Source organism: Actinia tenebrosa, unplaced genomic scaffold (assembly GCF_029948245.1).
Source record: "Actinia tenebrosa isolate PJP-AT-01 unplaced genomic scaffold, QUT_ActTen_1.0 PGA_scaffold1__47_contigs__length_23844297, whole genome shotgun sequence".
NCBI classification, from domain to species: domain Eukaryota; kingdom Metazoa; phylum Cnidaria; class Anthozoa; order Actiniaria; family Actiniidae; genus Actinia; species Actinia tenebrosa.
The window spans coordinates 9,804,014-9,830,313 of record NW_028292578.1 but is presented as its reverse complement, the minus strand read 5'-3'; the positions used below and the strand labels follow the sequence as shown (position 1 = coordinate 9,830,313).

At 39.8% G+C, this 26,300-nt stretch overlaps 4 protein-coding genes and 1 long non-coding RNA gene across 6 annotated transcripts; 3 read left to right on the top strand and 2 right to left on the bottom strand.

Annotated features, from left to right (window-relative positions):
* Positions 1-412: 412 nt before the first annotated feature.
* On the top strand, positions 413-1,067 carry LOC148909830 (uncharacterized). Its single transcript, XR_016120132.1, has 2 exons — positions 413-710; positions 955-1,067. It is a non-coding gene; the product is annotated as an uncharacterized LOC148909830 (long non-coding RNA).
* Positions 1,068-1,802: 735 nt separating this feature from the next.
* On the bottom strand, positions 1,803-7,787 carry LOC116288585 (cilia- and flagella- associated protein 210). Its single transcript, XM_031695387.2, has 16 exons — positions 7,612-7,787; positions 7,490-7,542; positions 7,223-7,378; positions 6,939-6,992; positions 6,600-6,719; positions 6,009-6,125; positions 5,815-5,903; positions 5,206-5,332; positions 4,946-4,996; positions 4,760-4,834; positions 4,629-4,672; positions 4,302-4,422; positions 4,104-4,175; positions 3,632-3,715; positions 3,095-3,175; positions 1,803-2,493 (listed from the first exon to the last, which is right to left on the bottom strand). The coding sequence occupies exons 1-16, from the start codon at positions 7,757-7,759 to the stop codon at positions 2,134-2,136; spliced, it is 1,752 nt and encodes a 583-aa protein (XP_031551247.1). The 5' UTR covers positions 7,760-7,787; the 3' UTR covers positions 1,803-2,133.
* Positions 7,788-7,795: 8 nt separating this feature from the next.
* On the top strand, positions 7,796-9,422 carry LOC148909829 (pyridoxal phosphate phosphatase PHOSPHO2-like). Of its 2 annotated transcripts, XR_016120131.1 has the most exons (3): positions 7,796-7,838; positions 8,449-9,259; positions 9,344-9,422. XR_016120131.1 is itself a non-coding variant. In XM_031695392.2 (2 exons), exon 2 carries the CDS (start codon positions 8,466-8,468, stop codon positions 9,195-9,197), a length of 732 nt encoding a protein of 243 aa, XP_031551252.2. In that variant the 5' UTR covers positions 7,796-7,838; positions 8,449-8,465; the 3' UTR covers positions 9,198-9,422. The 2 variants fall into 2 exon arrangements, 1 of the variants encoding a protein (XP_031551252.2); XM_031695392.2 differs by having other exon boundaries at positions 8,449-9,422.
* A 108-nt stretch (positions 9,423-9,530) lies between these two features.
* On the top strand, positions 9,531-16,412 carry LOC148909828 (uncharacterized). The gene is made up of 2 exons (XM_089032154.1): positions 9,531-16,249; positions 16,334-16,412. The coding sequence occupies exon 1, from the start codon at positions 9,531-9,533 to the stop codon at positions 16,005-16,007; it is 6,477 nt and encodes a 2,158-aa protein (XP_088888280.1). The 3' UTR covers positions 16,008-16,249; positions 16,334-16,412.
* LOC116288586 (uncharacterized) lies at positions 16,255-25,677 on the bottom strand. Its single transcript, XM_031695388.2, has 9 exons — positions 24,860-25,677; positions 22,389-22,711; positions 22,005-22,104; positions 20,978-21,199; positions 20,347-20,441; positions 19,916-20,047; positions 19,026-19,166; positions 17,371-17,658; positions 16,255-17,069 (listed from the first exon to the last, which is right to left on the bottom strand). Exons 2-9 carry the CDS (start codon positions 22,662-22,664, stop codon positions 16,809-16,811), a joined length of 1,515 nt encoding a protein of 504 aa, XP_031551248.1. The 5' UTR covers positions 22,665-22,711; positions 24,860-25,677; the 3' UTR covers positions 16,255-16,808.
* Between the last annotated feature and the right edge of the window lie 623 nt (positions 25,678-26,300).

Below are 26,300 nucleotides of genomic sequence, written 5' to 3'. Positions count from 1 at the left end.
TCAAAAAGGATGTACTTATACGTCGTTGTTAACTGACTTATGCATGTACAAAGTATTTGGATTATGCCATTAATCTTCTTATCGCGGTCACGTGCATATATATATTCTATTAAGAAATCCTTAGATGAGCTGAGCTCGGCAAGATTTAGATTGGTTTGGCATGGTGAACACATGGGGTTGTCAACATAAACGAAGTGACGAATAGAAAATCGAAATAGCGATGCCAATAACAGCTGAGACCACTATAGGTTCGCTTTCTAACCAAAACATACATTATTGTCGTATAGTCTCCAGCAGATTTCTGCTTCAAGCATTCAGGAATTAGTATTGTTCAATCTGTGGTAAAATATTTCCGATTCTATTTAGTGCATATGACCTATGTAGACCCCCTACAGAAACACCTTGTCAGACCACACCCAGTGTAACATAATACATAAATAAAAAGCAGGGACTTGGAAAATCTCTTATTTGACTATTTTTACATCGAGACTAAGTCATCGAACCTTTATGAAACAAGACTGAATTGAAAAAGCTACTCAGGTGTCATTTTAAATGATGGTTTCTGTCAACCATAACTCAATTTAGATTTTCAGTTCTGTTCGGTTATATGCAGCGCAAGTATAAAATAGGCTCACCAAAGACGAGTCAATATAAAGGTGGCAGCCACCTTAAACCGGAGGCATTTTCGAGAGCAAGTTACTTTTTTCAAGGTATTATTATTATTATTCATTTCTTTCGGGTTTTTTTCTAATGAGAAACATACACTACAGCACGTACACGGCACGGTACGGTACAAAAGCCGTACTTCGAAATGACTTCCCATTGTCTTCCAGTAGTCATTCACTCACAACGCAAAGTTACAACTACGGAATTTCCCCCGTGTCGTTTCTCACTCATAAAAAACAAATTTTTAAATTCAGAGTGTATTTTAATTTTCAGTTGTTATTATTTCAGGCCGTCAAATAACATCAGTTGATTAGAGTTGTTGAGTTACGCACGAACCGGGTGAAAAGATTGTTTAGAACGGGTAGAAAGGTGTAGATCTAGAAGGAATTCGAAACCAAGAACTCGGGAAAACCATGACACTTTTCATTCAACTTCCTCAAATATGAAGTGTGCTGAAGATACGCTTGGAAAAGCAGGAGTTGATTAATTATTAACGAGAAAAAAAGGGCGGAATTGTAAACTAAGAATGTGCGATCGCTTTGAATGAGTGGCCGGTAAGAATAAGAGATTTAATTGGGCTACAAATTTTTTGTTACTTTGTACAAACAGCTCCACTTTCTTGTCTCTAGAATCCATATTACATAGAATATCGTACAAACGCAATTGTTTGTTTATAGACTAAGCCGCACTTACTTTATTAGCATCCCTTTTTATTACCACTTTGTTTTGTCTCAGAGGCAGATCAAAGCAAGGTGTCCATGAAGCGTCTTTACACAAAAACTGGAGTACCCCCCTCCCCTTAAGAAAGAGTAAAAATAGTTGGTATAAGGGTAAAGGAATTATGCCCAACACAAAGTGTGAAGTGTGATTCCTTATTACCTACTCATTTGCACTATTCAGTTTTAACAATAATTGCAAGTCACGTCTTTGTGGCTATGTTGATCGTCTCTAACAAACTAGCTTTTAGTTGGCGTCTTTTGTTGTACCAGAATGGTCGCAAACCGTCAATTGTTTTTGTAAGTTGCTCGGAGACAACTTTGTCTTTATCCCACTCTACCATGAGAAACCGCAGTTATTATCAAATGAATATAATACTAAACGAAGCAACTTAAACAGAAAATAAGAAATCCCCTTAGTATAGAATATTTTGACATTTTTATTTACGACCAACACACTTGGACACCCGAAGTACAAAATGTGATCACTGAGGGAGTAGGGATCGTGCTTTGAATACCAATACATTGTTAGATTTATGTACAGTGAACAAATGGTAAAATAAGTTTGAATTCATGTCATAGTAAAGATAACTGGAATGTTGGGAACCAATTAGATTATGTTATGTCAATAAAACATGAGGTCGATAGAAAATCTTTTTTTCAATAAAAAGTCATATAAAATTATACCATTGAGTAGAATGATTATTGTATGTACACATTCAATTTAACTTTCTGTAAGTAGTTTGGGTTTTTACCAAGTAAAGCCAAGCCTCTTTTTGCTTTTTGCCGGATCACCATAGATTTTCGTATGATGTCCTTGTATGGTAGCGGTGGAATAATTAGGCAGTTGTACCCCAGATCCATCAGAGACCAATAAGCTGGGTCTCAGACCGTTTTTCCCTTCAAACTTAGGTCCTCTTCCTCCGCCTGGGCCTTCCCGTGCGGCCTTGATAAGAGGATAAGGATTTCGTTCACGATCTCGGGCATTCTTGATTATTTTAGCAGCGTACTCTTGGAACTGGGCCTCTTCCTCCAACATGGACTTTTCGTTCACGTGGTCAATGCGAAGGTCATTTCTTTGCAGCTCTTCCTTTTGTACTATCAGCTCGTCCTAGAAATAAAAATGGAAGAAAATTGTGAGAACAGTCTGCACCTCACCTAAATAAATCGGGTACCCTGAGGACAAATATTTTAAACTCACAGCCGCCATGTTAGATGAATTTAACAAAACATTCGTCATTAGTCTCTTTTGTTATATCATCCAACATGGCCATTGGGTCAGTTTTGTTATTTCGTTTTCTTGGTAATGATTGAAAACCTGCAATAGCTTTCACGCGGTTTAAAACTTATGAACCACAGGTTTACACCTGTTTCGATACTAATCAAATACCCAGGATCCCCATAGCAATAAGTATTTTGTCTTCCTTGTATCAAAATAGTAACCATAACGACCATCATAATTTTGATAAAACTGTGGAGCTGTAGACCTACGTAGACTATCCGGAGGTTGCACGATTATCGATGTGTCAAGATTAAGGAAGTCCCTATCTGAACGTTCCTGTGATCATCAAAAGTTTAGACAAGACTTTTCATTTCTTTTGTTTTTCGCTCAACAACGGCCCGACTTCCCAAGCCCTTCGGAAGCTAAAAACGGGATAAATTCATTGGGTGTGGTGCGATCATATTTCAAGCAAAAGACATATTCAACTTACCACTTGTTGTGCCTGGAAATTCTTGAGATCCTTTGCTTCATGTAACTTCTCGAGTTTCTTAGCCTCTTGTTTAGCATGGTACTAGATTAAAAAAATATGTAGAGGAAAGTTCAAAACCAAAAGCACAAATCAGGACTAAATTAATAATTACCCTGTATTATGACATAATTGCTTGCTATCAATCACGTGCATTTTGGAGTTGACTGGGGGGCAAACAAGCGGTTGGCTGGGGGGCAACTAGCGGATGCTAAGTCAAAACATATCAAAATAAGTCCTCAATCTATTGTATTTGACTATTTTCACGACATCAAACCAGAAGATAAGAGATCAAAACAACCTCCAGGATTCTACAAGCCATCAAAAAAGAGCTATTACCGGAAGTGACGTCTATTGATAGCAACCTATAGGTAACTGAGATACACTAACGTGGGGTGGGGTGAGTGGGAACGGGGGCACATGTTCTCACAAAATCCCTTAACATGGTGGATTAATTATAATAACAACCCTGGAATCCTTTTCCCTTTAAAACAGACTTACTAGTTTATCAGATTCAATGCGTTTTCGTAGGATTTCTTTATCTGTCTTTGCTTCAAGAGCAGCCTTTCTCTCCAGCTCTTTCATCTAAAAAAGAAATGTCCATGGTTATATGGAAATGATAAATTTGTGAAATTATTTCTCAAACAGGAAGACGCAATCAAAAACTCCTGAAGATTTAAATCAATCAGCCTAAACAATCTTCCTCGTGTACGATTGAGAAGGTTTATAAACTCCAGTTTCGACTTCCCATTTGCTCAGCCTTAGCCTCAGTTGTGTGTTAAAATTATTAAGTCATTCAAACAAAACATGTGGCATTTTAATCAACATGTGTTGTACGGTAGTATGTACATTTCTTACTATACAATGGACCTTAATGAAAGAAAAGAACACATTTGTACACAATCGAGGCTAAGACTGAGCAAAGGCGAACTCGAAATGGGAGTATTCATGAGTATTGAACCAATATTCATACCCTGTTGACTCTGTGTTCATGTATAGATTTCTGTTCTTTCATTGATTTTTCCATCTTTTCTCTTTCTTCTGCCTAGAATTGAGAATGAAATAGAATGAGATCAAATAAAATAGGGTAAAAGATATTCCAAAATTGATAGCTTAAATGTCCATAGCCAGAAACGACTGCTCAGTGATGTAAATGCAAAAACCTGTTTACCTCTCGTTTAGCTTCTCTCTCTGCCAAAGCCTTGGCAATTCTGTCATCTTCATCATCCACCTTCTGTACCATTTGATCATGTAGCTTTTTACGCATGCGTTCTGTATGCTCTTGAAATGCGCTGAAAAACAATACCAAAACAAAATGTCATTTGGTGTGAAAAATTTATACTTTGTAAATTTATTACATTGCTTTCAAAACTTACGTTGCACAAGAGTATGCAACAGCCATTTGATTTACCCAATCAATTTGACAATTGCAAATAGAGAAAAACAAAACAAAACAATCACAAAGAACAGTACAGCAGATTTTTCCCATTTCACTTACTTGAACAACTCTAGTTCCTTTTCCTTGCGCATTTTGGCCATTTTCTGAAGAAATGGGAAAAGCATGAGTAAGATACTGTTCTATAAGTTAAAATAATATCTTTAATAATAAAATAATTATAAATAATATACCTTTTTAGCATTTGCAAACTGCCTTATTTCTTCTTCTTCCTCCTCTTGTCGTTGCTGTTCTTCTTTACGAAGGCGCTGTTGTTTAAAAAATAAAAATTGGCACCAATGAATTTTGTTCTGCTTTGTTCAGATCAGCTTTAGTTAAGAAATTTCAAGTCTTAAAAGTGTCTGGGCCTGCCTCCTTACCTCTCTATTAGCAAGGTGATATTTGTGATCCTCCATTAGAGCTGCCTTGTCCTAGAAGATAATTTTGGATGAATTAGAATGAAAAGACTGATCTTCATGATTACAATATATAGAAAGAGTGGCTAATGAAGATAATGACATGATATTTTTCGGGGAAAAGTCAAGGTAAAGTCCTTTAGTTTGAGGTTGGTTTACAGCCTTCCACACAGATAAGCACCTTATGCTTCATTGTCATTAACTGATGTTACCCACTTACGTACCTTTCTCTTCTGCTCCTCAATTGCTGCCTTTGCTGCCTCATACATTTCTATCTGCTGCTTCACGTTTTTGCCTTCTTGAAGCTCGGCTTTCTTAGCAAGACTGGATTCTTCAATATGATCTGAAATCCTGAAGAAATCGGAATGAAATTTTATCAATAAAAAAATACAACATATGTCTTAAATTTCAATGAAAATCACTACTACATGTTCTCTTCTATGGTGAGCCAGTCTGTAGAAAACTAAACAAATCTAACTCAACCACTTTCTAGTTCTCCAAATGCTTATTTAATACAGCACGGAAGGAGGATCTTGTACACTATTTGTGGTTTCATTGTTATACACCTTATTTACAGGCCCATAGCTAGGACCTTGTAATGGGAGGTTCATTTGTCTACAAATCTTAGTTATGCCATTTTTTGAAAAACGAAAATAGCATCAAACATTATTTCTTATCCTACAAAAGTGGAGAGGTGAGGTTTGTTCAAACCATCCCTAGCAACTAGCCTGACCTATATATCTACCATAATTTCTGGCAACTCATGAAACCCAGCTTATGATAATGAAGATTATTCTTCTATCAATATCTAGATGTTAATACAAATAACTTACTGCAAAAGTTGGAAGGCAGACAGATCCCTCCTATCATTATATCTTTTAAGTGCATTCTTCTGATCTTGCCTTATAGCTTCCTCATATTGCTGTTAATAAAAAATATTTTATAAATCTTTCATTTAAAGTATTCAATTGAAAAAAAGCTCCTAGATGTATGACACTATTAACACAAATAGTTCTTGATGTCTTACCCTTTTCTGTAATCTCATCATGTGTTGATCTCTTATTTTATCAGCATTCACTTGGCTGTTCTTCATCTTTACCTGTGCTTCTCTTTCTTTCATGACTTCTGTAAGCAACATTGCTCCCTACAATATCATATGAATCAATATCAATACTAGTCCAAATGTATATATGTACATGTACCAAATGTATGTATATGTGTATGTACTGTGCCATATGAGAACTTTTCACCATCATTGTGATTAAAATTGTTAGTATCATTAGATGGTCAATTGTAGAAAATTGTACAGGCTGATTCATTGAGAGCTTTAGAGCATTTTTGAAAATCACATAAGGAGAATATTGGATTTTGTGCAAACTATTGGTTGGTGCTTGCAGCTCTCAAAAAAACAAAATAAATAAATAAATTTCAGAAATAAGCCAATGTCTATTTTCTTTCAAATAATCATCTGTGTAATGACACTAAAGCAGTTTAAGACTCAGTGTTTAACAGTGAATATTTACCTCCAACTCAATAAAACTCATGGCTATAGTAAAGTTTCACTGATAATGTTTTCACATTTGGCAAATAGTGGTAATTATAATTTTTACTAACTTACATGGAATGTCTTCACTCTGTCTGTCTGGTAGTATTGTTGGGTCTTGGCTCTTTCTATTGCTTCTTTCCTTTTCTTAGCCTGAAGTTTGGCTTCTTCAATGTCAATTTTAACTTTTTCCTCCTTTAAATTTTGCAAGAAAATAACTTTTTTTTTTTAAATAATAAGTTTCATTTTTCAAAGCTAGATTGTTTTAAGTTTAAAGGGACATTAATTAGATCTGTTTCTTTTATATGAAAATACTGTTGTTGTTGTTTTATTTACAACAGCATTAGGGGGAGGGGATCATGGAAATATTAAAGCACTTCGCTTTTTAAACATTATTTTAGCTTATTTTCTAACCTCTTCCTTTTCTTCTCTGATTCTTCTTGCTTGAAGCTTTTTAAGTCTTTGCCCCTATTAGTAGCAATAGAATTAAATTAGAACCAAAGTGTCTTGAAATATTCACAATAATTGTTACTAAGCTCATTATGTAAGGTAAAATTCAGCTGGTTTCGATCATCTATCTGGAATATTTTTGAGGTAAAAAACAACGGCATTCGCACTTTTTTCTGCTTTGTTGAGAATTAATCTTAAATATGAAAAATACTATAATTATGATTTATCTCTTTTAGATTGAGCCGTACCTCGATTGTATTGTCCCAGTGTTTGACCGTCTCTTTCGATAGATTATGAAGAGCTTCTCTTTCTTCATGTAATGCTCTTAACCTCGCTTCTTCCTTGTTGTACCCTGACAGGCTGTTTTGAATCCTATTCCAGTCACCTGGTTGCAAAACTACCACCTTAAGAAAGTAAATTATTATTTGAGCAAGGCAAAATAGTAAAAAATAAAACCTTAGAAGACAATAAAAAAGTTAGAAACCCCCAGAAAGTAAAGTGGCCTCTTTACTCACATCTCTTTCTGTACATCCGCTTGGAACAACGCTAAGCGATGGATCTCCATACTCTAAAAGAAATATTCCACACATTAGCCAAGGTTTTGGGTTGTTACTTTTTATTTTCTGGGAGATATTACCTCTTTTTTGGCCCTCTCTCCTGCCATGCATTATCGTTGAAGCCATCATGAATGTACTGCTGAAGATTCTGTGTAAGCAATCGTTGTTATGGCAACATGGTGCTTCAACCAAAACCTCGCGAGGGGTTCTGGGTAACAGGGTTTGCATTGAATTATGGGATATTTAGCGATACCGCAAAGCATCTTGGGGTTTATTTATATTTTTTTAAATTGAAGAGTTTTCAAAGGTAAAGTATGAATTATTTACATTTTTCTCTAGTTTCTTTAAATTTATGTATCAGTTTTTGTTTTCCAACAACGTTTTCAACCATTTGCTAAGTCTTTTTCTAGAAACGAAAAGGTATACTTTTGCATTTTTACTTCTACTCTGATCATAATGTCCTCTGATGACTTTCGTGTCATACATTTACAATCACGTTTCTTAAATCGGAAAAAAACAAATGCGCTGAATTCCAGTTCAATTGATGTAGAAATATGTGCTAGCTCATGAAAAGTTGTAATGTTTGTGAATCTTTCCAAACCTGATGTTTGAACAGCGGTAGTCAAAAAGATATCCTGAAATAGCTGATTGGGTTGCTTTGTCATAGACAGGAGCAGATCCAGATTTTTTTAGATCCAGATTTTTTTTAGCATTAACATTAACATTAACATTAGGGCGGGGGGGGGGGGGTTGCATGATGCACTGTTGGACACCCCTCTGGATTCCCATTCGCCTCTGATAGAGGTAGTTGGTAATACGTAACAGGCTCTTATTTATAAAACCTACCTGTCAGCCATATATCAATAGTATACTTTACCATCTGCTGAAAAACTTGTATGGCATGTCTTGTTCTTCAGGACTGGCTTTGGTGAATATGGAACAACCCAGGCCCAGAATCCTCATAGTATTTGATTTTGACCATACATTAGTAAATGGTAACACAGATACATGGATTACAAAGCTACATGAACCAACAATGGCTGCCATTAAAATTAACAGAAAGAGGGGCTTGTGCTGGACAAATATCATGGATCTAGTGTTCCAACAACTACATGAACAAAACTATTCTAGACAAGATCTTGAAAAATGCTTGGAAACACTGAAGTTTATCGAAGGAATGAAGGAAACCTGTGAACATATCTGTGACAGTAAAATCCCTGCGATCATTATTTCTGACTCCAATACATACTTCATTGATCATCTACTGAAGAGAGACAATTTAAGCCATGTTTTTTCACATGTAGCTACTAATCCTGCTCAGTGGAATGAAAATGGTCGCCTTCAAGTTACAAGATACCATAGCCACGGCTGTAGCTTTTGTCCAAAGAATTTGTGCAAAAAGGAGGTGCTGACTAATTATGTAACTGAACAAATGAAAGAGAATAATCCATTTGATCATATTATTTATGTTGGTGATGGGAAAGGAGACTTCTGCCCTGCATTATCTCTTGAGAGTAAGGATTATATCTTGGCAAGAGAAGAGTACCAGTTGCTTGATCTACTGAAGGAACAGTCAGTCAAGTCTGGAGTGGAAGCACAGATTGTCCCTTGGACTTCTGGATTTCAAGTTTTGGATTTTGTAAGATTAAGAATTTCCGCAGACTAGAGGCCCCGCAGGCGCCATAAATATTTAACATCAAGAATCAGTCGAGCGTGCATCATTAACTTGTAAGTAGTTTTCTTTTTTTTTCTTTTTCCTTTTTAATTTGCCCCTTTTTGTGAAGCTTATTAATTATAAGTTGTTTGTTGTAGCGAATCGTACAATCTTCCGTGTAATTGTCGAACAATTGTCAAGCTGGAGCTAATAAATACGTATGTTGGAGTCAATGTGTACGAAGGCTCGACTATTTATGTAGTTGGAGACTACATTCATTCGAAGTTAATGTCATTTATCATTGACTTTGGTTATCGAAATCGCCGAAATTATCTAAACTAGAAGATGTACGACCAGGATGGAAGAAATTTGGATGAATTTGGTGAAGATTTAAGAGAGAGATTTGAGAGAGTAAAATCAGTCCACGAGCAAGTACATGAAGAATCGCACGTGCGACACAGGGAGCCCAACCAGAAATTCCAAGAAATTAAGGGAGCAGTGTCAGCAAAACCAAGCGTAGAGAATGGTGGAAAAAAGGTGACATGGCCATCATTAACGCAAGATTTAGTTGGTTTTGGTGCTGAACAACGAGAGCCCGATGTTAGAAGATCTTCGAGAGTTAGAGAACCAAAGAAATTTGGCGAAGAAGAAGTCAGAGCCGAACGAGCGATTCGGTATAGACGTAGTAGATCAGGATATCTTGGAGAGCTGAGGAAGAATTGGAACAGAGTACAAGAATTGATGAAGAGCCCTGAAGTCGACGTGGTAACACTAGAAGATAGTGTCCAAAAGTACAATGAAGCGTTCAGGAAGTTTGTCGATGCCCACGAGATATGTATGGAGATTGAAGATGACGAAGAGAGGAGAACACTGTTAATGGATAGTTATGAAAACCAGAGAGACATGAAGTGGCAGATAGAAAACTTGTTGAATGAGTGGAGAGCCAACAAGCAAAGACCAAAGTCCCCATCCGAATCTGGATTCAGTCGTGCTTCTAGTTCGTCTAGTATAAAAGAGAAAACGAAATTTATGGAAGAAGCGAGACTTAGAGTAAATGCGCTGAAGCAGAAACAAGATTTAGATCGCCAAATGGAGCAGATAGAGAAGCAAAAGGCAGAACTTAGCAGAAAAATCGAGCTGATAGACGCGGAAACCCAGGCGAAGCAGGCTGCTCTAGAATTGATGCTAGAACAATACGTTACGGAAGAAAACGTTGAACATTCCCGTTGGGAAAGCGAGAACCACATTGAGATTACACCCCAGTTCAGCCGCCCACGGCCTCAATCCCCATTGAAAAGAGATGACCAGTATTCCAAGAAAACTTTCGTACCTGTAGTGACTAGTGAATTCGCGATGAAAGGTACGCACATGCAGGTTCCTGATCCACTTCCATCGTGTCACCATACCATTCCCAGTGTTTATACTAATTGTTGTTATACGAGCCCGAAAATGGCGTCGACACCCGTTACCCTTACAGAGAAACTCACTAGCTCGCCGCAAGTGAGCCAAGGGATGGCGCTGAGAGCATCGGCGTCGCCGTATGTTCCAGCTGTTCAAAATCCAACGCCGACAGAGTTTTGTCCCTCGTATGCCCCTCCATCACTACCCAGAGAAAGTTCCATGGTAGACGCTTGGACGACGATAGCGCAAGCAATCAAACAAGGTCCGTCCCTACCGAAAGTGGAATTAATGAAGTTTAGTGGAGACCCCCTGGAGTACGCAGAGTTCGTTACGAATTTCAAGGATAACATCGAAAGTCAAGTGTCGGACGAGTCGCAGAGACTTACCCGTTTACTAGCACAATGCGTAGGAAAGGCGAAGGAAGCAATTAGAAGCTGCGTGAACCTCCCGGTTTGCGAAAGATACGTTGAAGCGTGGCGAACTCTACATCAGAACTTTGGACAGCCGCACATGGTAGCTGAATCTCACGTCAGGAGACTGAAAGAGATTCTGATCGGAAGAGCTGACGCTAGCAGCCTGATGGAGTTCGCGAGGAAGCTGGAAGACGCAAGGAGAGTGCTTACTAACATGGGTTTCAGTTATTCAAGTCGCTTGGACAACGAAGAGACCATAGTCATGCTGATGAGAAAACTGCCAGACGAAGGCTTAAAGAGGAAATGGGCCGACAAAGCTGGAGATCTTATCAAGATAAAGGGCAGAGCTGAGTATGCAGACTTCGTCCAGTTCGTTAAGAATACAGCGGACAGAATTAACAACAGATACGGACAGGAACTAAGGGTGACTTCCTCGACGACAGAAAAGGAAAGAAGAGATCCAAAGAAAGAAAGATCTGACCAAAGATATAAAGTCACGACCTTAGCAGCCGTTCAAAGTGATCAGAGCCAATGCCCATCTGCGATCGCTCACAAATGCCCACAATGTTCAGGACCTCACGGAGTTTGGAGATGCTGGAAATTCAAAAGTTCTTCTCTAAAAGATCGTCTTAAGACGGTGAAGCAACACGGTCTTTGCAGAGCCTGCCTTGAAGAAGGACACTGCGCCAAGTCGTGTACAAAGGGATTCAAGTGTAGAATCTCAGGATGCGGTAAGGAGCATCACTACTTGATTCACATCGAAGACAGCGAAGGAGATCGCGTGAAAGACAACAGCAATTCAACTCGGAAGAGCGTCGAAAGAAATGTACAAGTAAGAGAGGCGACATCAGGGAGTCAGGAAAGAACAAACTCAGTAAAGACAACTAGTCAGTCAACGCCTTCGACCGTCTGCCCAAATGCTATAGCAGTAGAGCCAAGTGATCCCGTCACAGTCAGCGCACTAGAAGTTTGCAGACCGAAAGTATGCTTCAAGGTTGTACCTGTCAAGGTCAGCACCCCTCAGAGTGACAAGCAGATCATCACATATGCATTCTTTGACAGTGGTTCGGACGCAACCCTCTGTATGGAGAGCTTAATAGACGAATTAGAGATCAAAACCAAGAGGCAAGCAAGATTTACGATGTCTACCGTCAATTCGCAGGAAAGGAAATGCGGATATGAAATAGACTTAAAAGTAGAATCTTTGGCTGGAGACGCACACTTCCGTTTAGAGAACGTACTGACCACGAGACATCTTCCTGTTCTGCCGAAGCATGTGGCGACCAATGAAGAAATAAAGAAATGGCCGCACCTTAAAGATCTTACCCTAAGAGAAATCGACAGAAGAAGGGTAACCATCCTCATCGGTAGCGACCGTCCAGATATTATAGAGAAAGAACTGGATAGAAGAGAAGGTGGTAAGGGAGAGCCTTTTGCGGTGAAAACCCCCTTCGGTTGGACTGTCTATGGACCTATAGTAGAATCTACAGAAAGTCAAGTGAATGTGAGTCTTACTAGCACCGAACACGAGAAGCTAAACCTTCAAATAGAACGCATGTATAACGACGAGTTCGGGAACTCTTATAATGACGCAGATGAAGGTATGTCCATCGAAGACCACAGAGCGAAAGATATTATGGACAAATCAGTAAAGTTAATTGACGGACATTATCAATTAAGACTTCCATTTCGTCAAGATCGCCCGATTCTTCCAGATAGCCGAGCGACCGCGGAAAGGAGATTAGAATGGTTGAAGAAAAGGATGCAGAAAGATGAAAAATTTAAAGAGAAGTACAATCAAGTCATGGAAAAGTACAAAAGTGAAGGTTCTTCGAGGGAAGTGCTGGAAGAGGAACTCCATAACCTGAAACCAGTATGGTACTTGCCTCACCATGCAGTTTGGCATCCAAGGAAACCAGAGGAACCGCGAGTAGTGTTCGATTGCGCCGCCAAGAGTGGAGGTACTTCGTTGAATGAACAGTTACTTCAAGGACAAGAGAATACAAGTCCGTTGATTGAAGTAATCCTAAGATTCAGAGTGAACGAAGTTGCTGTGGCAGCAGATATTAAGAGAATGTTTCATCAAGTCCACGTAGTGCCAGAGGACCGCGGCGCATTGTGTTACCTATGGTGGCCAAACGGAGATTTAACTAAAGAACCCAAAGTTCACCAAATGCTCGTACATATATTTGGTGCAACATCATCGCCGAGCATCGCTGGATATGCACTGAGAAGAACCGCAAAGGACAACGAGCACGACTTCATGCCAGCGACCATCGATGCTGTGTATAAAGATTTTTACGTTGACGACTTGTTGAAATCGTTTGCTGATGTTGATCGAGCTATACGAGTGAGCAAGCAGTTACAGACCTTGCTAGCTAGAGGAGGATTCAAGTTAACAAAGTGGATGTCCAGTCATCGCCAAGTTTTGTCAGAATATCCAGTAGAGGAACGCGCACCAGCGATCAAGGACTTAGATTTAGCGTCAGAAAGTCTACCTGTAGATAGAGCCCTGGGAATCCACTGGGACGTAGAACAAGATACCTTTAACTTAGTTACGAGTAGCAAGGCACATCCGGAGAATCGAAAGGGCGTCCTGTCATCAGTTGCAACTGTTTATGATCCCCTCGGGTTTGCAAGCCCTCTTCTCCTACCCGGTAGAGAAATAAATCAAGAACTTTGCCATAGGAGATATGACTGGGACGAGAATCTCCCACCAGATATACTTGCCAGTTGGATAGAATGGAAAAAAGGACTTGCAAGTTTAAAAGATCTAAGTATTCCACGTTGCTTCAAACCAAAGAACTTTGGTACTGTAGTGAGGGCGGAGCTCCACCATTTTGCTGACGCTTCACAAGAACATGGTTACGGAACGGTTTCCTACCTGAGACTGATAAACGAAAGAGGTCAGATTCATTGTAGCTTTGTGATGGGAAAGTCTCGTGTTAGACCTTTGAAGAGCACAATGACCGTACCCAAGCTGGAACTTACAGCCGCAACCCTGCTTGTTCAGATGAATAAGTTGATTGTCAGAGCGTTGCAAAGAAGACTCAGGATCGACAACGTCAGTTATTGGACAGATTCTATTATCGTTCTTAGATACATCTTCAACGAAGTGAGAAGATTTACCACCTTCGTCGCAAATCGTGTTGCCATTATTCGACAAGAATCGGTTCCAGAACAGTGGAAACACGTAAAATCCGAGCTTAATCCAGCTGATTATGCTTCAAGAGGGATCAAGGCAACAGAATCAAGAAAGCTGCAGATATGGAGACAAGGACCAGAGTTTTTGTGGACGGAAGAAGAAGAATGGCCTCCACAGCCACCAGAGATATCGGCAACATTGTCAGAAACGGATGAAGGAGTTAAGAAGGAGAAAGTGACAGTCGGAGCAACGACGCTGCAGAAGGACTTTTGGGACTCACTGTTTCGCAAGTACTCGACCTGGAACAGGCTAAGAAGAGCAGTTGCATGGCTCATCAGAGCTGTTCGTAAGTTGATTGAAGCTTGGCCGCGTAAAGCTGAGCGCGACAGCGCCAAGAGCTTGCGACCCAGTCAGGAGACCTTGTCAGTTTCGGAAGTTGAAACAGCGGAGAGAAGAATCGCGAGATTCATCCAGAAGGAGTCGTTCTTAAATACTCAAGACAGTGAAGTAGGAATCTTGAGCAAGGAAGTTAAAGAACGATTCATCCACCTGAAGCCAATTTTAGAAGACGGAGTGATTCGGGTAGGAGGGAGATTAGATCGTTCACATCTGTCCTATGATGCGAAGCATCCCATCATCTTGCCTGGAAAACATCCAGTAACAGAGCTGATAATACGTCATTATCACTATCGCAATGGTCACGTTGGAACCAATCAAGTATTAGCCGAGATACGACAACGTTTTTGGATAATAAGTGGAGTGTCGTCGGTTAGAAGAGTCTTACGCAAGTGCCACGAATGCAGGCGTCAGAATGCTAGGATAGGAGAACAGATTACAGCTCCACTACCTGAAGTGAGATCGTCTTCGGACGGACAAGAACTAGTCTATCCGTTTGCCGCAGTCGGCTTGGACTACTTTGGACCGCTGTACGTCAAAATTGGACCAAATACAAGATCCAAGAGAGATCCTGCCTTGAACAAGCGATACGGTTGCATATTCACGTGCCTAAGGTACAGAGCAGTCCACATCGAGGTGGCACAAGACTTATCTACTGATAGTTTTATCAACGCAGTGATACGTTTCGTTAGTAGACGTGGACCCCCAAGAATCATATACAGTGATAACGGCACTAATTTCAAGGGAGCAGAGTTAGACGTCATCAAAGCAATGAAGACGTGGAACCAAGATCGGATACAGAACGAGCTGAATCAAAGAGATGTACAGTGGAAGTTCAATCCTCCCGCAGCGAGTCACCAAGGTGGCGTTTGGGAACGTCTTATCCGATCAGTCAGAAGAATTCTACACTCCATGTTAGGAGAGCGTCTTGTAAATGATGAAACGCTTCACACATTCTTAACAGAAGTAGAGAAGATCATGAATGACAGACCCATAACGAACGTCTCAAGTGATCCCCGAGATTTGGAGGCACTCACACCAAACCACATATTGCTACTCCGCAAGAACACATCCCTACCCCCAGACGAGATAAAGGATGTCGACAAATATAAAGCAAGATGGAAGCACGCCCACCTGTTAGCAAACGAGTTCTGGCAGCGATGGACAAAAGAATACCTGCCGATGCTGCAAGAGCGACAGAAATGGCTACGAGAAAAAGCTAATTTCAAGGTTGGCGACTTAGTCCTCTTAGCAGACAAGAATACCCCAAGAGGTCAATGGCCAAAGGTATTGATTCAACAGACAATGCCGGATAACGACGGAGTTGTAAGACAAGTGATCGTGAGGACGGCCGATGGAGAGTACCGCCGAGACGTGCGAAAGCTTTGTATGCTAGAAGAAGAATTATTGAAGACCAAGACTGAAGCCGAGGACCAAGCAAGAAGCAGTCCGCAGAAGAAAGAGTAGCCACAAAAGTGAACACGAAGGAATGAAAGCATTCAAGACTTGAACTGTTTATAATTAAGTTACAAGAGACGTTAAAAAGTGTTAAGTAATTTAGTAAATGATTGTGTTTAGATGGGCAGAAAAGACCCAGAATAGTCTTTGGCGGGGGAGCGTGTAAGATTAAGAATTTCCGCAGACTAGAGGCCCCGCAGGCGCCATAAATATTTAACATCAAGAATCAGTCGAGCGTGCATCATTAACTTGTAAGTAGTTTTCTTTTTTTTTCTTTTTCCTTTTTAATTTGCCCCTTTTTGTGAAGCTTATTAATTATAAGTTGTTTGTTGTAGCGAATCGTACAATCTTCCGTGTAATTGTCGAACAATTGTCAAGCTGGAGCTAATAAATACGTATGTTGGAGTCAATGTGTACGAAGGCTCGACTATTTATGTAGTTGGAGACTACAGATTTGGTTAAAAAGTTGTGCAACAATTTCAAAAAGTGATTAAGTATACCTTAATAAATAAATTTAAAATGGTTGATAAATGATTGGAAGCTTGCAAGTAAAATTTCTGTTATAATTATGAAATATGTACAAATTTACATATTGATTAATGCACATTGTAATTGTACAATGAGTTAAAATTGCAAGGGTGATAACAAATGGACATTCACAAGCTATAGAATCAAAGTTGCAAAGCACTTTGAAGCACATTGCACCAGCGTCTTATTTTGGCATTGTACAATCATAGAAATCATTCAAAATAATAAGCATTATCTCTTCTTACAACCAGTGGCACGTCATCATATGTACAATCATAGAAATCATTCAAAATAATAAGCATTATCTCTTCTTACAACCAGTGGTACGTCATCACATGTTGTACAATTGGGTTTGTGGAGTTTTTTAACTACATCTTTTATGCACTTTGTTTTGTACTGTTTCCAGTTATAGTCATCTAAGAAACCCTTGAATGCTTCTTGTTGTGTTGGGAAAGACTTCATGAGCCTCTGTCTCATTTCTTCCATATATTTTCCTCTGTCTCTCTTCAGCAAAGCTAAGTGGTTGATTAGGACACAACTAACCTATAAATATAATAACAATATCTTCAGTTTAAATTCATTTGTTAACTCAGGGACTACAAAGCCTCCAAATAAATAAAATAAATCAACTTTGTTTATAGAGGATGGAACTTGACAATAATTCAACTCATAAACTCATGGTCCTTTTTGAATGTCTCTAGTTGATTAGGGACGGGACCCAGCACCATTAATATGGTCATCCAAGCCATGTAAAGGTCTAACCATCTTTAAGATGCAATGGATGCAGAAGTCTATAACCAATTATAGGCTTCTGATGGATGCTATATTGTGAATGAGCACTAACCCTTTCTGCAGTTATGATGTAGGTTTTGTCCAAGTCCTCGCCAACACCAAAGAAGTCCCCCTCGTTAAGTGTACGGATGATCAACAACTTCCTTTCTATTTTCTTGTTGGCATAATCTTGTACACTTAAGATGCCATGTTTGGTGTCATTTATAGATGGGAGGGAATATCGCGCTTTACCAGAATTGAAGAGTTTTTTGACGACCATAATTTCCCTGACCACATTGCATTTTCCACTGATGATGAAATAAGCAAAATCTGACGATGCTTGTTTACCACCAAGGATGATCTAACAAAAAAGAAACGGAAAGAAAAAATAGAGTAGAAAATTTTATGACTGGGACAAAGATGTCAAATGACACGGTTACTGTACGGTGATGATAACATCCACTAAACCATTAACAGCACGACAATATCCTACCATTCCAGTGGCGGATCTAGGGGTGGGTTTTGGGGGTTGCAACCCCCCCCTATGTGAGCCATCGTGATTTATTTATTTATTTACTTATTTTCTAACAACACCAACAGCATTGCGAGTTTTATTAAAACAGGGGTGCCGAACACATTTCGCTCGCTTTTTTTTTTCTATACGCCGTGTGTGGGACCCGAAACAACCATGCTCGCCAGCAGCAAATAATCATCTCCCTTAACCCTTTGGTCTGCTATATCTCTCAACCACCTCAATCAATGCTGCAACCCCCCCTTTGAAAAAATCCTGGATCCGCCCCTGCATTCAATCCAAATTCTTATTCAGAACTATCATAACTCATCACAAACCTTGCTATGTTGTGGCGTGATCTAGAGCAGATTACATTTAACATGCACAAAAATCTGCTCCAGCACGACAAACCCGTCTTAAGGCTTTTCATTACGCAAGCACTAAAGGCTTTCTCGGTACATCTTCAACAACGAATCTTTCTAACAACATAACTCGACAAGTTCCACCAAAAGTCCTTCCACTCTGCTGTTCTCTTATGAGAGATTTACTTTACATAGTAGGAGAACGTATGCCTCAAGGCAATACTAATATTTCCTCTGCCTTCTAACGAAAGTGTCCCTCAAGTTTCTACACTGTCGGTCAGAGCACGAACCAATCTCCTCACCTACCTGGGCCTTAAGCAAGTTTAAAACGGGGACAAATGCCTGGCGAATCCATTTTTGTCTTTACATTTGCCCACGTTCTTTTCCCCTCATTTAAAATCTACGAATAATATTTCGGGCGCACGATGCGACAATGCAGGCAGATATAAAGAAAAATTCAAGTAAAGGAAACAAGATTCGCTCGAGGTCTGCCTCCTCCCTACTCGCACGCACATCGATAACAACGCTTTGAGTCCTGCGTCCATACCTAAGCTATTTACCAGGACTTTGTGAAATCTAGGGGGGTTTGAAAAAATGAGATATAACGACGAATAAGGTGGTCATCGAGTAAACAGGAACTCATCCAGGATCGAGAAACTACGGCGCTTGTGTTCCCTTTTCTCATTAGCAGTTTATTTGAAAAGGTATATATTTTTTGGAAAGGGGAGAGACCACGGGGAAAGTGGGGGGGGGGGGGGGGAGTTGGGGGTGGTTTGTTGAGCCTAGTTGGTAGTGACGGATCCCCTCCTAGAAAACCCTGGATTCGCTCCTGGGTGAAGTAAAAGTATTAACTACCATGTCGTGTTGAAAGACACGTATCTTGGTGTGAGGAACAGTCTGTTTTTTCTCGACGTTTGTCCACGTAGCGAAGGCAGGATGCGTCGAAAGAACGGACATCTTTTTTTCGTACTCGATTTGATGACTCATTCGAAGCACCTGATGACACAAGTTGAATTGTTTTTCAATGTGATATTATCTATAGCACAATAATATAAGGTTATCCCAATCTCAATTTAAGAGGGGGTATACACATTAGTACTGGTGCTTATTGAAACTAATAGGATCCTATACCCTGGAAAGGATGGTAGTCCAAAATAACAGGTTACTTCACATCATCTTCTCATCTTATCTCAAGTTCTATCCATTACCCAGTCATGCATCTGGGTGGAGAGATACAGAGCGACTGAGGGTTTTGCACTAAAGCACAAGTTAGAGCATTAGCTAGGGTTTTGCCCTAAACCACAAGTAAAGGCATTGGCTAGGGCTTTAGCTCTCAGCCGTAAGGCCTCAATATTCTGTCAGTATTTCCAACAACTGCGTCATGTTCTTTCCAAGCTATCCAAACAACTCCCTGGTACACAATCATACATCTGAGACATTTGGGTGGAGTAAATGCTTTGCAGCCCAAGACCACAACATTAGTGCATCGATCAGGGCCCGGTTGTACGAAGAGTGGATAGCGCTATACGACGGATAAATCTTATCCAGTGGATCAATTTATTGGATAACAGCAACGACTTATCCACTGGATAACGATTTATCCGCCGGATAGCACTATCCAGGCTTCGTACAGCCGGGCCTAGAACTCTAACTTTCGCGTAGAAAGTCTAAATATATCGCTGCACTAAACCACTTTCCTAACAGACATAAATCAAAATACCATTAAACGAAGCGACTGCATGTACCTCATTGAAATCATCTTTGTCAACAATCAAGAATTCGCAGGAAGTCTTGCAGATGATAGTCGCTGCTCTGCGGATGTCGTGAAGGAGAGCCAACTCACCAAAAGAATCTCCCTCACTCATCTCACCAACAATCTGTGAAAAAACATACAAAACGAACCTCAAAATAGTTCACGTATTTGCCTAATTCAATTGACAATCTTCTGAAAAATCAAATGTGCCACCTAGTATTATCAAGGACCATCCCCCTCCCCCCGTAGCAATGATGTGTCAGTCAAACGTTTCATAGGCTAGAAAGTTTCATAGGCCAACATTTCTAGGGGGAGAGGGGCACATTTATACAAAGATCGTAGACAAGAATCAAATGCTTTGACTTCGCTTTTACAGCTCGTGAACTTACTACGCTCGAGCTGGGAAATGCTATAAATTGCTACCTGTATATGTTTTTCGCCCGTAACCCTATCCTCCTCGATCCTTTCCACGGTTACTGTTCCCGACACGATGAAATAAAATGAAATTCCAACATGACCTACAAAGAAAGAAAATCTATTGAAAAAAAGATTATGGATATCATGTGTGCCTTTTTGACATGGCAGCCAATAGGACCTCACCTTTTGCGCTTGCGCTGAGGCCGGGTAAAGTTACCCTGATGCGCGCGAATGCGAGTCTAACCCACACAAATGTGTTGATCCAGGCAGCATGGTTGCCATAGGAGGAAGGACCATGAAAAGCTAAGTTGAGAGCAAGTTAAATTAAAAGGAAGTCAGTAACAGAGTCAATCGTGCACTGAACCAGTCGGCAGTCGGTCGGTAAGTCAGAGCTAGTTAGTCAGTAAATCAGGCAACAACTGGTGAGTAAGTCAATAGGTCGGTTTGTCTGGTCGGTCAGTCCTTTTATATCGGTCTGTTGGTCGGCCAGCCAGTGAGTTGGTCTGTCACACGGTCAGTCAGTCAGTCACCGTCATTTGGTTACTTTTAGGCTTAATTTAGTTGAACATTTAAGGTAGAGGCTATAAATCCCTTTTAAACCACTGTGCACTCAGCCAAAATACTAACCAATACTAACCTTGTCTAATGATACACCTTCCAGACTGATACTTGCCATGATAAACAACCCTAGCCAGTTCTCGCTTAACATACAGGGGATATCTATTGAAACCTTTCATCCTCTTCACAATTCGAAGAACTTTTTCTACTTCTTCTTTGCTTCTATTCCATGATTGCTTCACCAAGATAGCTTTGACGTCCGGAGGAATAGCTCCACAAGATTGGATGTGCGCTTTGAATGCTGGGAAAGGTTGAGTAAATAGACAATATTTTTTTATTGACAAACTAAGAGTCGGTTTGAATTCGCCATTTTCGCGCTAGCCATCACGTGGTACAAATTGTATGGTATTGTGTTACGGTCACCAAAAATTACGGACATTGTTCTCAGATTCCCGTAACCTTTGTTTATCTGTCTCTCTAAAGAGCAGTAAGAAAAGCTTTGATTAAGTTTTAAAATGATATTTTGCTTGCAATTAGGGAGCTAACTAAACAAATCAAGTAAATAATTCGTATTCGTACAGAACTCCGAAAATCATGTCCGAACCTTTCGGTGACCGAAACACAATCCAATCATTTATTGTGCATGCCACTTGTTGAAGTTGATTCTTTCGTTGGTTAATACTTTAACTTCAAAAAGATCAATTCTCAAGGGAATGTAATGTGATTTGAAAAAGTCATATTGCATATGAAGCTAAAAAGGTATATTTATCATCTGCCGTGCGGGGAATTGGAATAAACTTTTGGGTGGAAAATGTGCGCCACAATCATTCCTTGCGCTGTGGATGCAGCTTTTTTCATTTTCGTTATCACGCCTTGCTATAAACACCTGATAGGTTAGCAAGAACGTCCTGCTAAAGGTCTCTAATATCTCGCAACTGCGGCAATGTTTCGCGAAAATGAACATGTTAATAAAAATAAATCGTTTAAAATTATATTTAAAACAATTTTTGACTTTGACATGACAGACATCGCACCGAAAAAGGAGGGATTGCAACGTATATCTTCCGCTTAATTTTAACGTTTTATCAAATAAGCCGTTTACTTACCATTAACGTTGAAACTTGCCCTATCCTGACCTTGTTCTGTTCCAGTTTGAGCTACGAATCCTTTTGCTTTAGTGTGATCATCACCTTGATGAGCGATGTCCTGAGAAAAAAAGTTATACCAAGAATGAGAGAAAATTAATCAATAAATGAAGGTACGAAGGATTTGATAAAGGAAGGAAAAGAAGGGACGAAACAAAGGGGCTGAACAAACGAACGAACGAATGAACGGATGGGATGGGACGGGGTGGGATGGATGGATGAACGGACGGGCGGGCGGACGGACGGACGGACGGACGGACGGACGGACGGACGGACGGACGGACGGACGGACGGACGGACGGATGGGATGGAATGGATGTATGAATAAATGGGTTGAATGCTCACCTCCAGTAATGAACTGAGCTTTCTTTGTTTAGTAATAGCCTTAGCAACTTTCTTAAAATTCCTCCTGACAGCAGAACGCATTTTGCTTTCTTCAGAGGGTGGTTTATTCTCATCATGCTGCTCTGTTTTATCCTCAGTTTCTTTCTTTTCTTTCAAAATACGATAAGATGACAACAAATAATGATCAACTGAACTTCTCTTTCGGGAACCAGCATTGCCAAACCCTATATCCTCTGTGCCTGAATGACTGTCTTCGTCTTCGATGTCTAAATCCATGACGTCATATATTGGTTAGCTGTGATTGGCCATCCGTGTACTTTAAGCTAATGAGAAAAGATATACAAAAATTAGTGTTTCTTATCGTGAAAAGTTAATAGGCCTTTATCACACTGCAATACAAAACAAATAAAGAATTAAAAAACCTTTGTTTAACCACGCGTAACATTATCCTGAAGCATTTGAATGCGAGGTTAAGCGTAGAAAATATTATTTTTCCAGTCAACATGGCTGCCAACATGCTGATAAAGGTCAATGTTAAACCGAGTAAGGTTGGTTTACGTATTAAAGTCAATGTGCCGTTTGGGATAGAATGGATGGATGGATGAGATGGATGAGATGGATGGATAGATGTGTTAAACCAATGCCTGCCGTCTGAGAAAGGTCCATGTTAAACCGAGTATGTTTGGTTTTTGTATTAAAGTCAATGTGTCGTTTCTTTCGATGTTTTGGTCAGCAAATGTTTTAAAAATCTCACATAGGTGCATTCATTTTTTCATCAATGAACAAGACTAAAGGACAAAAATCTTCTGATGAGATCTTCATTACCTGAGTTGAAAATGGTTTTAAAGTAGATTTCAGCAGAGTTCGTGATTTTCTCTTTCATCGTGTTCAACATGATCAACATGTTCTTTTAAGATATTCTAATTGATAGAACTCATTACGCAAGAATGGCAACCTGGCGCGCGCATTTAACTCAGAGGCAGTTTTCAGTTGCGCATGCGTATTCTTCGGTCGAGATGGAGAACCAAGCTTGAATGTTGATTGAATGCAGTTTCAATAAGCTGTAGACCATGTAATGTAAGAGATGGCACTTTTCCATTTTGTACTGAAATTGCATAGTTGATCTATTTGACTGTCATACGTCCTAAGTCTCTTTTTCTTTTTCTTTTTTTTTTTTTTGATCTCTTCATTTTGATATCATGGGTTGCCTGTGGTCCCATTGGGTATCATGCACGCGCGCGTTTCTAAGTCTGTCGATACTTCCAGCTTTATGACGTCAGGCTTCGATCGTTTTGTCAAAATAAAATAGAAAAGCAAAGCAAAGCAAAAGCTGATATTCTATTGCTAAAAATTGATCAAAATCCTGTTAAAAATGCTTAGAAACGAAATAGAGAAGACTGTTGATACTTTGGAAGCCGATGAGTTTGTTAAACGAAAGACGAAGATGATTTTTAAAGATATGGGTACCTTCAATCGAGTTTCTATCAGGACACAAAATAAATGGGCTATCGAAAATTTAAAATCCCTTGAAACTCGCCAACGTAAAGGTTGTAGACGGCTTGGTCCGTCGCAGCAAGAGGACGAGCAAAGGTTGACTTTTAATGTGAATGGTAAGTTGTTCATAGCTATTTGATAGCTATTTCACCGACAGAATTACAAATGCTCTTAATTTACAATTAGAAAAACTAATTGGATGGATAATTGAAAAGTGAAATACCACGAAGTTAACTACATTGAAACCTTTCCTTATTTGCACCTCTATATTACGGACATCTCTATATTACGGACAGATCTATATTACGGACAGATCTATATTACGGACAGATCTATATTACGGACAGATCTATTTTACGAACAGATCTATATTACAAGAGGAAAAAGAGGGAACCCCTCCCAGGCAGGCTACCTAATAACTATTAATTGAAAAACCCGCTTTGGATAGTGAAGCGCCCAGTGTTCATAGTGGAATCACATTATAATTACATTTGCTGTTGACTTTATCGGTCGGGGATCAGCGCTGCGCAACCGTGCGTGCTAAATATAGCGTTTTATAATAGGACGTTTGCATGCTGGCGTCATTTGACTCCCACTACCATAATTCTTCGCGAATTTTCTTCCTTATTTAAATTTGTATTCCCTCATAAGAATAGTAAGACAATTTGTGGTAATTAACTGAACAAAAGAAAGTGTGCAAGGGAGTCTGGTAGTAGAGGACAATGACGCCATGACGTCCTAGACGACTCACATAGCTTTCAGGTTCACTGTCAAATCTTGAACCAGAAGTCTTGTCATTCAGCTCACTCAAGAAAGACGAATTTTCCCTCTGATTTATCGATGAAGGCGAGGATTTAAATTTGCCGCCATGCCAAATCACTAGCCTGGATTGCTGTCTGAGTCAGTCATGAAGCCACTGCGTACCGTCGAGCAGTGCTATTACTAGATTGCAATGCAATCAAATATGATCATCTTACCTTGTTTTAACACTGTTTTTGGTGTTCTCCAGCATTCAAGTCACACGTGCGTCCAAATTTCGTCCTAACGAAGACCACCAGACAGCACCTTATGATGCCACGCCTCAAGAGAACTGCCACACATCTAAAGGTGTTCGCTGCTATCATCGATAACCTCAAACTATTTGCCACCTACCCACATAGTGTTCGACAAGGACTCGCAAAGATCGCTAACTATGAAGCTTGTGAAGAAGGGACGGTGATTGTTAGACAAGGTATTTACTTATGGACAGTGAACAAGTTTCTTGTCATTAAATAATTTGCTTTTCAGCTTATGTTCACTACTTTCCATAGATTAGCTCACTGGCCAAACACAAGCATTCATTGGCACCAATGACATCCGCATACCATACACGTTTTTGGAACCAATTCTTTTGTTGCAACAAAATGTTTGCTTGATTCAGACATCCCTAAATGATAGGAGACAAGTGACATTTATTGTTATTCAAATAAAATATCTTAACTTCAACTCCTTTTAACGTTATCTTGGAGGTAAGGCTAACCTGAAAAATACAAAAGAAATCACTCCTTATCTCGATGGGATTAGTCTCGCATCCACTGAGGGTAATTTTGAAAGGGTTCTATTATTAGCTCAGTTGGTAAGTGCGTCGGTCTGTTGTGCGGGTGGTCGTGGTTCAGGCCTCGGCCGGACCAACACTCACCAACACTCTCCTCTTAAAATAATTGAGGAGAAGGTGTAATTACATCTGCAAATGGTTAGACCTTCAATTCTTCTCGGACAAGGACTTAAAAACCGTAGACCCTGTCTCCCAACCCTTCCTAGCCTACAGTAAATGGGGGACATAAAAGAACCTGTTGAATTATTCGAGTAAGACTAGGGGATTGTCAACAGCCTATCCCAATATGGAGGCATAATACTAATCTACTAACAATTCACACATGGCGCCTTAATACGCAGCCCGTAAATGTAAAGCGCATGGAGATATTTGAAATGCGCTATAGAAGTACCCCATTATATCGTTGTCATTGTGTTTTGTATATATCAGGTGATACTGGTCATTCGTTGTACTTCATTCTGACTGGTAGTGTCTCGGTGGTAGTCGCTGAAGACGACACGAACCTTCATGAGAGTCGAAAACAGGTGTGTAGTAGAACTCATCAAACGTGGATCCTACGAAGGGTTGGCGTCTTGCACTACTCGAGAAGGTTATTGGCAAAAGTAGAAAAACTAGACACAATATGACAAACTAGGCATGCGGAGCATCACCAACCAACCGTACACTAGTATCTAGTATAAATGTGCGATGGCAACTGTAGACTGACATTAGTTTGAAAATTCAATATCGAGAAGCAAGAGATGGATTTAGTGATGTTGCTCTGCATGGTAGTGAAATATGTTGTTATTCTGCGATATTGGTTGTTAGTGATGACGGTAATGATA

Coding starts and splice junctions, on each gene's coding strand:
- LOC116288585 (XM_031695387.2), bottom strand. CDS start 7,759: ATGCAAACCCTGTTACCCAGAACCCCTCGCGAGGTTTTGGTTGAAGCA. Junction 7,379..7,489: donor GCGGATGTACAGAAAGAGAT/GTGAGTAAAGAG, acceptor TACTTTCTTAAG/GTGGTAGTTTTGCAACCAGG. Junction 4,423..4,628: donor AAGGAACTAGAGTTGTTCAA/GTAAGTGAAATG, acceptor ATTGTTTTTCAG/CGCATTTCAAGAGCATACAG.
- LOC148909829 (XM_031695392.2), top strand. CDS start 8,466: ATGGAACAACCCAGGCCCAGAATCCTCATAGTATTTGATTTTGACCAT.
- LOC148909828 (XM_089032154.1), top strand. CDS start 9,531: ATGTACGACCAGGATGGAAGAAATTTGGATGAATTTGGTGAAGATTTA.
- LOC116288586 (XM_031695388.2), bottom strand. CDS start 22,664: ATGGATTTAGACATCGAAGACGAAGACAGTCATTCAGGCACAGAGGAT. Junction 20,442..20,977: donor AAGGTGTATCATTAGACAAG/GTTAGTATTGGT, acceptor CTTTCTTTGTAG/GTCATGTTGGAATTTCATTT. Junction 17,659..19,025: donor GTGTCTTTCAACACGACATG/GTAGTTAATACT, acceptor CTTTTTTGTTAG/ATCATCCTTGGTGGTAAACA.